At 36.8% G+C, this 10838-nt stretch overlaps 1 protein-coding gene across 1 annotated transcript; it reads left to right on the top strand.

The window, feature by feature from the left end:
* Window positions 1-7798: 7798 nt before the first annotated feature.
* On the top strand, window positions 7799-10020 carry LOC118983756 (F-actin-capping protein subunit alpha-1-like). The gene has a single exon (XM_037041352.1). It carries the CDS (start codon window positions 7799-7801, stop codon window positions 8657-8659), a length of 861 nt encoding a protein of 286 aa, XP_036897247.1. The 3' UTR covers window positions 8660-10020.
* The last annotated feature ends 818 nt before the right edge of the window (window positions 10021-10838 follow it).

Genomic DNA, 10838 nt, shown 5'->3' with positions numbered 1-10838 from the left:
TGTGTTCCTGCCTAAGATCTGAAATGGCAAAGCACTCTGAAAATAATCATACAAACTTACACACACACAAGCACACACACGTGCATATTCACACACTACTTTGAAGATCCATTCCCTTTTCCACTTTGTATAACTAAAAGCTGCTACAATGGTCAGAGATGAATGGTTAGTGCCCTGATCCTTAAATATTAGTAGGCACATGGACAAGATTTTTGATAAATTGCCTCTTACAACATTTATGTGCTTATTGGCTAATACTGTAGTTTGTTTCTATAAAGATAATATCAAAACTATAGTGGTTTAGTGCCAGGTAGCTCATACTTTTCTGTTTCACTCATTATTCAGTGAAATCTATGCACCTTAGTGTTCACAGCAGCACAATTTACAGTAGCCAAGTGTTGGAAACAACCATCAGTAAATGAATGGATCAAAAAACTGTGGTACATTTACACAATGGAATACTATGCAGCAGAAAGAAAGAAGGAGCTCCTACCCTTCTCAATAGAATGGATGGAACTGGAGAGCAATATGCTAAGTGAAATAAGCCAGGTGGTGAAAGACAAACACCATATGATCTCTCCTATAAGTGGGACTTAATCAAAATAACAAACAAGCAAGCAAAAACTAAAGACATTGAAATAAAGAACAAACTGGTAGTAACCAGAGGGGCAGGGGTGGAGGGTAATGGGGAAAAGAAGGGGAAATGTCATCACAGAACATGTATATAGGACCCATGGACAAAGCCAAAGTGGGGAAGGATGGAGGGTGGGGGGTGGGGTGAGTCGGGTAGGGGAAAGTGGTGGGGAGAAAACGGAAACAACTGTACTTGAACAACAATAAAAAATAAAAGAAATCTCAGTCGTGGTAACATGGAACAAATTAATGAAGTACTCTTGAAACAGATGAACTACAATGTGACAGATCTTATAGATCAGAGTGGATGTCCAAGAAGCTATTTTTGATTTTTTAGGGGTGATTTTTCATATTGAAAATTGGGCAAAGAGGAGGCACAATGGCTGGTCAAAATGAAGCTTTCTATCTGTGACTTACGACTATTGTCACTTAAATGGTCTATATTACACCAACATGTTACAGGCCCAGGGCATCTAATGCAAAGAAGATATCATATAAATAATTTATAGCCTATTGTATAGATGATGAATTGTCTTGTGTATACACTCTTTCCAAATTGCAGATTAAACCAGAGACTTTTAGAGCCAAGGTTTCCATTCACTACTCCACTAATAGAGGCCAGCATTTTTAAGTTAGTTGGCTTAATTCCATATTCCCATCAGAAGAACACTGCAGAGGGTGAAATTTTGGTCTGTTTAATCAAATTTTAAGTATTCTTTAGCATTGTGACTATATCTGTTAATTTACTAACCCTTTCCCCCCAGCCTCAGGTATTCAGAGAAACAAATTAGTCAATATGTGTTTAGCAGAATGTTAAGGTCAAAATCCTCCCAGAATTCTATCTTTAAAAAATGACAACAACAACAAAAAATGAGAACTACCCAACTCGCCTTGTTTTTGTCAAATCCAGAATACAATTCTGATGGAAATGTGCAGGAATGGTTTTAAAGTGAGCAGAATTGTCCTTCTCCTTTAATTTTAAAGATCAGAGGTGTGGGCTATCCCCCTAACCATCTTAACCTCCTTTAATACTCTATAGTTCTATTGTCCAAAATATTTTCAAAACATTCTTCAACTATATATTATGGAGACTGAACAAATAACTTTCTGTACAGAAAGGACTTAGAAGCAGCTCCTTATGGTATACATTTTGGACTCTACTTGTGCATTCTAAAGGCTGTGGACATCTGCCAGTTAGTTGTGATTTTGACCAGTATAGATAGCTGAACCAGAGAATTCATCTAATTCCAGATTTCCCTTTGTAGTTACTGAACAAAAGAGGATTGGGGATGACTCATGAAGCATACAGCCTAGGGTTCAAGTTCATCCTAGGGACACAAGTTATAAAAAAGTTGCATAGAAAAAAAATATAGACTGAGTGTTCATTTTGGGTTAGAGCCAGTAATTGTACACTTGGATAATACCTGTAGAGATATCAGTGTAATCATGAATCAAGGTCAGACAGAGCAACAATGAATATAACTTCAGGAGCTAGGTTGGGAGTAGAGATAGGTTGCAAGTAATTCTCATAGGTGAATAACGTGAAGATTCCTTTAGAAGGCCCAGTCTGGTCTCTGCTCTCTCATCTATTGACCATATATATTCACACAAATAAGTTTTATTTGAGAAACCAACAGAAATGTCACCATGTTTAAATATATTTATAAACTCCCCTTTATCAAAGTATATATTTAGCTTTTATATACTGCACCTCACTTTACCTTTATATGTAAAAAGTAGTATAATAGTCCCCCAATATCTGCATATATGTTCCAAGATCCCCAGTGGGTACTGAAATTGCAGATAGTAGCAAACCCTTTATATGCTATGTTTTTTCAACATGTACATATCTAAAATAAAGTTTAATTTATAAATTAGGTACATAAGAGATTAACAACAACAAATAATAAAATATAACAATTATAACAATATACTCTAATAAAAGTTATGTGAATGTGGTCTCTCTCTCTCAAAATACAATATTTTATTGTACCATAATAATCCTTCTTATTATGATGATGTTAAATATTACAATGCACATGTAATGAGATGAAGTGAGGTACTCAGAGTGGCATTCAATTTAAGACAAAAATTATTTATTTCTAGAAATTTTTATTTAATATTTTTGGACTGTGGTTGACCATAGAGAACTGAAATCCAAGAAAGTGAAACCACAGATAAGGGGAGATTACTGTAGAAGTTTTTCCAAAACAAGATTATATAATTCTAATAGTTAATATCAATCTAGGTATCTTTTATGAAAATGTTTTTTAAGAGTAAAATTTCCCTTCAGAGTCAACTCTGTCTTTCTGCAGTGAAATAATTTCTGTGATTTATAGAACTATTATCTCCTCTGTGATACATACAATGATCTGAGTATATGTGCAAGTTCTATAGCCTTAGTTCACTTGGTTTTTCAACAATCAAGTAAAATAAAAAGGTAAATGTACAAAGGATAGGGTTTTCCTTTGATAGGTGGAACATGTGGATGTTAGAGTCCTATAAAGAGACTTCTCATCAAGCCAGGGCATGGTTAGGAGGTCAGAAGGATTGGGTAATAATATATTTGAATAGGGTCACTCTATAGCCATTCTTTCACTGTCATGGATGCCATGTTTTCCTAAAGGATTTTTATAAGTTGGGAGATTCCTTTGTTACCATGTCCCTTGTCCCCTCCTTTATGCAGGAAGAAGAGTAACCAAAATGTGCTCACACTTGAAAACTTTATTATGTCAAATTATATTGTGTCTAATATAGTTTATCTCATATATGGTGCTGGACCCAACTCCAACACCATTTATATCATAAACAATATTAATTAAATTACAAAGTTCTTTAGCATATCATAGAGTTGAACAATAGCCTGGGATTTATGAGACCTAACTACACTGGTCCTAATTATGCCTTTAAACAGCTATTTGAATGTAAGTATATCACTTAACCTTTTTAAGGATCTGTTTTCTCACCTTTAAAGTCAGGAGTGGAAATATTGGTCCACACTAATAATTTTCTAAGTCATTTGTTTACATGTGTGTGTTTTATGCAGTTTTTCAGCATAATTTTTAAAAACAAAATATTATATAAAAATCTCATTTATAAAACAGATAAAATAGAGCAACTCTGCTTGAAGATACTGTCATTTCATCAAACCTGCCCCAAATGTGTATGAGCCCTTAGGCTCCTTAGAGCATAATTGAAAAATTACCAGTTAGGATCTAAGGCTCCTCATCACTCTGATCTTCTATGATTCCTAAACTTGACAATGTTGAAAAAACAGATTTAAGTGACTGAATTAGTGTGAATTTTATCTTTATTCACCAGGATGGGTGAAACCACTGACTTACTTAACAGTCCTGCTCTGGCTGGTGTAGCTCAGTGAATTGAGCACGGGCCTGTGAACCAAATGATTATGGTTTGATTCCTAGTCAGGGCTCATGCCTGGGTTGCAGGCCAGTTCCCAGTAGGGGACGCACGAGAGGCAACCATACATTGATATTTCTCTCCCTCTCTCCTTCCCTTCCCCTCCAAAGATAAATAAATAAAATCTTTAAAAAACAGTCGCTAACACAGGGAAGATTCACCCAAAGTATTTATTATGGTAGACACTCACTGTCAAGGGGTGACTTAATTGTTACAGCCCTATTTAAAAATGGTTAGAGCTCTCCATGTAACCAGCTACACACTGTGCCAAAAATAAATGTTTCCCATTAAGAAGGGGTATCAAGCCCTGGCTGGTGTGGCTCAGTGGATTGAGCTCCTGCCTGCAAATCAAAGGGTCACCAGTTCGACTCCTAGTCATGGCACATGCCTGGGTTGAGGGTCAGGTCCCCATTGGGGTCTACATGAGAGGCAACCACACATTGATGTTTCTATTTCTCTCTTTCTTTCTCCCTTCCCTTCTCTCTAAAGATAAATACATAAAATCTTTCTAAAAAAGAATGGGTATCTAGAAATAAAGCATATCATGGGGGAAGTCAGCTTAAAAAGTTACTAAATTTCTAGTGTGTGTGTATATGTATAACATGTGGTGATGGAAGTATTTGAAGTTTTTACTGCAGTAAGTTTGCAGTGACCACATTACTTGTAAGTGGCAGCACTAAGCATAAGTTATGCTGGTCTACCCAAATAAGTGGCAATAAAAACTCTATAGTGCCACATACAATAATCACATAGTTTATTTAAATTACTTACTTTCTTTGAGTTTTGTCTCTTTTAATTTATCTCTATTTTTTCCTTCTTGCTTATGTTACTCAACATAGAATTATTCCCTCTTTGGCATGTGTGGGGTCAAGAGCATTTGAAATGAAAAGAGTAAAATCCATTTATATTCCAGTTGGAAATTTATGCATTAGTGTGGGAAGTCTATGCTTTGTCTGCTGGTGGTTGTGGTCAAATATGTATTAGAAAGGATAAATTATTAACCATAACTTATAAGAACAAATGGGAGAGGCATCTGAAACACTGAAATGGGAATAAAGTTATTAAGTATTGTTGACTGGCTTCACAAGCTCTACTGAGTCAATGTGCTTGCAATAAGTAAATTGGTGAATATGTAATCCAGCCTTCTGGCATAGAAAACAACTTTTGCTTTGCTTCTAAATTAAGTGAATATTGTAATATAAGCTTCACTGCAGCAGTTATCTGTCTTGTATGTGACTTACCACGGTATCTCTAGTACCTAGAGGACTACCTGGCATGTAATAAGTTTATAATATTTTCTGAATTGAATGAATGAACACAAACATTATTTTTAACAAGAAACTTCATATTTTTATCCTGCATCACTGAGTAGGAAAAAGGATTAATCTGACTCTTGCTTGAATCCTCTCTAAACACGCTCTGAACCTTTTAACCTCCTGGAAAAGTTAGGAGTCAGCAGCACAATATACATGCAGAATGGAAGTCTTGATTCTGGATCACAGTGAAATGTACCAAATGGAAAGTGACCCCTGATACCTGGCAACCATACCTGTCCACATGCATAGACTAAGTGCTTGAAGATAAATCCAGTTTTCCATGATGAAATAAACTTTAGCTGTGTATCCTGATACTATGATAAAAGTTAGTGAGTAGCACAGCAGGAATACCATCAGTATTAAAAGAGATCCTAAATAGGAAAACAAACCAAAAAATGGCAGCAACAAGAATGTAAGAGACAAAGAATACTTTCTGTTCTGGAGTAATTACTATTTTTTATTTTTATTTTTATTTAATTCTTATTCAAGTACAGTTTTCTGTTTTATATTACCTGCCCTTATTATTTATTTTCAATTAAGTGCTTATGGGTGCTACTATATTATATGTAAATCAATATTTGTCCTCAGTAGAGGTACTGTTACAATTTCTGTGGATATTTAATTTTTACCAGATTGAATTTTATATCTCTAGCTTTATCTGAAATTCTGTTCTCAAAAACATCACCTTCTCTGATGTTAAAGTTTTGTGATATTCTCTAAATCTTTTGAAATTCCATTTATCTATCCAGTGAGCCCACAACAAAATTCAATGGTGTACGTGTTCATGGATTGGAAGAATTAACATCATCAAAATGTCCATACTACCCAAAGCAATTTATAGATTCAATGCAATACCTATTAAAGTACCAATGGCATATTTCACAGACATAAAACAAAAACTTCAAAAATTTATATGGAACCATAAACGACCCCGAATAGCAACTGCAATGTTGAGTAAGAAGAACAAAGTAGGAGGGATCACAATACCTGATATCAAACTGTATTACAAGGCCACTGTAATCAAAACATCCTGGTACTGGCATAAAAACAGGCACATAGACCAATGGAACAGAATAGAGAACCCAGAAATAAACCCAACTCTCTATAGTCAATTAATATTTGACAAAGGAGGCAGTAACATAAAATGGGGTAAAGATAGCCTCTTCAACAGATGGTGTTGGGAGAACTGGACAGCTACATGCAAAAAAATGAAACTCGAGCACCAACTTACACCATACACTAAAATAAATTCAAGGTGGATAAAAGACTTAAATATAAGCCGTGACACCATTAGAGTCCTAGAGAAGAATATTGGCAGGGAAATCTCAGATATTTCACGCAGCAACATTTTTACTGATATGTCCCCTAGAGCAAGGACTATAAAGGAAAGAATAAACAAATAGGATTTCATCAAAATAAAAAGCTTCTGTGCAGATGAAGAAAACAGCATTAAAATAAAAAGACAACCAACTGTATGGGAAAACATATTTTCCAATGATACCTCAGACAAAGGTTTAATTTCCAAAATATACAAAGAACTCACACAACTTCACTCTAAGAAGACAACTAACCCAATTAAATAATGGGGAAATGACTTGAACAGACACTTCTGCAAGGAGGACATACAGAGGATCCAGAGACACATGGAGAGATGCTCAATATCGCTTGCTATCACAGAGATGCAAGTTAAAACCACAATGAAATACCACTTTACACCAGGAGAATGGCTATCATAAACAAAGCAATAAACAACAAATGTTGGAGAAGGTGTGGGGAAAAGGGGACTCTGGTCCACTGTTGGTGGGATTGCAGACTGGTACAACCATTATGGAAAACAGTATGGAGTTTTCTCAGAAAACTAAAATTGGACCTGCCTTTTGACCCAGCAATTCCACTGCTAGGATTGTATCCTAAGAACCCTAAAACACCAATCCCAAGAACATATGCACCCCAATATTCATAGCAGCACAATTTACAATAGCCAAGAGTTGAAAGCAACCTAGGTGCCTGTCAGTAAATGAATGGATCAAAAAACTATGGTACATATACACAATGGAATTCTATGCAGCAGAAAGAAAGGAGCTCCTACCTTTTGCAACATCATGGATGGAACTGGAAAGCATTATGCTGAGTGAAATAAGCCAGGTGTTGAAGGACAAATACCATATGATCTCACCTCTAACGGGAAGCTAAACAACAAAACAAACAAGCAAGCAAAATATAACCAAAGACACTGAAATAGAGAACAGGCTGACAGTGACCAGAGGGGAGAGGGGAGGGAATTTCAGGGGAAATAGGGGAGGGATTTAGAGGAACATATATAAGGGATACATGGACAACAACTGAGAAGGGTGGAAATGGGAGGGAGGGAGGAGCACGGGGGTGGGATGGGATGGGAGTAATAGACAGAAACCTGTAGAGCAGCCAAGATGGCTGACTTTGAGGATCTGGTGTCGGATGAGGAGAAGGTGCTCATAGCTGCTAAATTCATCACTCATGCACCCCTAGGGGAATTTAATGAAGTATTCAGTGATGTCCAGCTACTACTTAATAATGACAATCTCCTCAGGGAAGAGGCAGCACATGCATTTGCCCAGTATAACATGGATCAGTTCATGCCTGTGAAGATAGAAGGATATGACGAGCAGGTCTTAATTACAGAACACGGTGACCTGGGTAATAGCAGATTTTTAGATCCAAGAAACAAAATTTCCTTTAAGTTTGATCACTTATGGAAAGAAGCGAGTGACCCCCAGCCAGAGGAAGCGGAGGGAGGTCTGAAGTCTTGGAGGGAGTCCTGTGACAGCGCCCTGCGGGCCTATGTGAAAGATCACTACTCCAGCGGCTTCTATACTGTTTATGCTAAAACTATAGATGGGCAACAGACCATTATTGCGTGTATTGAAAGCCACCAGTTTCAGCCTAAAAACTTCTGGAATGGTCGCTGGAGATCCGAGTGGAAGTTCACCCTCACACCACCTACAGCCCAGGTGGTTGGAGTCCTTAAGATTCAGGTACACTATTATGAAGTTGGCAATGTTCAGTTGGTTAGTCATAAAGATGTACAGGATTCAGTGACTGTTTCGAATGAAGGCCAAACTGCTAAGGAGTTTATTAAAATCATAGAGCACGCGGAAAATGAGTACCAGACAGCAATTAGTGAAAATTACCAAACAATGTCAGACACCACATTCAAGGCCTTGCGCCAGCAGCTTCCAGTTACCCGTACCAAAATCAACTGGAACAAGATACTCAGCTACAAGATTGGCAAAGAAATGCAGAATGCTTAGAGGCTGAATGTAGGATTCTTCAGTATGTGGAAAGAAAGGATTCAGTGTATGGTCATATGGTAAATAAGTGATTTATAAACAAGAGTGATATTTTGCTAGGGCTTTCAAAGTTAACAGGTTTTCTAGCCCCATGGAATACTGTTGAACCTATAGCATTGTCTTGATGCTTTCGTGTTCTCTGCCTTGTAATCTTCTGTTTTCACTATATGTACTTGTAAATCTTTTTTTTTTAAATTCTGCTACATTTAATGATGGAGGAAGGGATCTATCCTGGAGTCATTTTACTGTTTAGAAAATCTTCCTAGCCATGAGGCCCTGTTGCTGATGTTGACAGGTAGTAAGTTCAGTGCTCTTCTACCCCATCCTTCCAAACACTCCTGATACTTCCATGCTCTCTCCTGATCCACTGACAGCTAGGGGCTGTGTGACCAGCATTGGCGAGTGGAAGAAGCATGATCCTCCCCTCCGACTGTTGCATCGCTGTCGTTTTCCAAAGTTCGGACTGGGGCTTTTCGGGTCCTCTTGTTGGGCAAAGGAAGTTGGGTGGAAATTCCATTCTAGCCAGCTTCTCTGGGGAAGCTGTTTTTAAATCCAAAGACTTGAACCACATTCCCTGCACATGAACGTGTTTGCTTTTTCTCCCCTCACTCATTGTCTCCTTTCCATCTAGTACCATTATAGATGTAGACATCTGCATTTTTAGCAGAGTTTTACCCATGTATTATTATTTTTTAATATTCAATAACTGCTGACATATGAGGGACTTGAAAAATGCAGATGAAGAAACAGTAAGTATCTTATGCTTTAATACATTGTGGCAGGATTATACTGTAGGCAAATGAGTCGAACAGCTATGTTGATAAATCACAAGCAAAACCTAAAAATGAACCAAAGTGAAAAGGATAACTTCCAGGCAGTATCTTTCTATTGTAACCTATTTAAGAGAATACTAGTGATTTGTTCTAAATAGGATGTGAAACTTGTTCCAAATTACTTTTCCTCAGTCCTGCCTGCCAACAACTTAACTGTGATATAGCACCCTTCCTTCCCAGGTGTATTGGCAGGTGTACCTGTGGTCTCAGAATACGCAGGTGACATAGATACATGACAGCTGAAATGGTGGACTCATTGACATTGTTTACACTTCTATGACCAGGCCTTAAGGGAAGGTCAGTTTTTTAAAAACCAAGTAGTGTCTTCCTACCTATGTCCATATACATGTCTAAAGAGAAGGGTGTTTGTGCTTCAGCTTTGTTTTTGCTCAGTAATATAGTCAAGCAAGAGTTTGTTTCCAAGTGACCTATTGAGCTATGTAAGTATTTTTGTTTATTTCAAATAAAATACATTTGTATTAAAAAAAAGAAAACTGTATTTGAAAAATAATTAAATAAATTTAAAAAAACACAAAATTCAATGGTATATATTTTAGGAACTGAGACTATAGTAATCTAAAAAATAAACATAGTCTCAATTCTAGAACTTTCAGTTTTCCATACCCAGGCATAAAATAATATCATGACTTTTTTTTTTACATAAAATTACTTTTTTTGTCATCTCTAAACAATGCCTTTGTATCCACTCAGGATCATTTTTTTTTCATTTTCTCAGTATGCATTTGCTTTGTTAACATAGTCTAAGTCTATAAAAAGTAGGGTATGATGATTAATTTTATGTGTCAACTAGACTAGACCATAGGGTGGCTTGATATTCTTTCTATCAACCATTATTCTGGATATTTCCAAAAGGGTATTTTTGGATGAGAATAACATTGAATTTGCTGAATGGAGTGAAGTAGATTTCCTCGTCCAATCAGTTTAAGGCCTGAATGGAACAAAAAGACTGACCTTTCTGAACAAGAGAATTCTTCCTGATTGATGCTTTCTAACTGGAATATTAGCTTTTCCTGCCTTTGGAATGTAACTAAAGCATCAGTTCTTCCTAGGTTTTGAGCCTGGGTGGCTTCAAACTAGAGTTGTACCATCAGCTCTCCTGGCTCTCAGCCCTTCAGACTGAGTCTGAAGCTAAATAAAATTTCTTCCTGGATTTCCAGGACTCGCCCATAGATCTTGGGACTTGCCAGCCTCCACAATCATAAGAGCCAATTCCTTATAATAAATTTCTTTCTATTGTCTTTCTATTGTCAAGAAATATCCAAGCCTGTAGACAATTTTTCATTGTT

Source organism: Sturnira hondurensis, unplaced genomic scaffold (genome assembly GCF_014824575.4).
Source record: "Sturnira hondurensis isolate 20B ecotype Veracruz unplaced genomic scaffold, ASM1482457v3 Scaffold0003038, whole genome shotgun sequence".
NCBI lineage: Eukaryota > Metazoa > Chordata > Mammalia > Chiroptera > Phyllostomidae > Sturnira > Sturnira hondurensis.
Note: the sequence above shows the minus strand (reverse complement) of the source record. Positions and strands in the feature narration are given on the sequence as shown.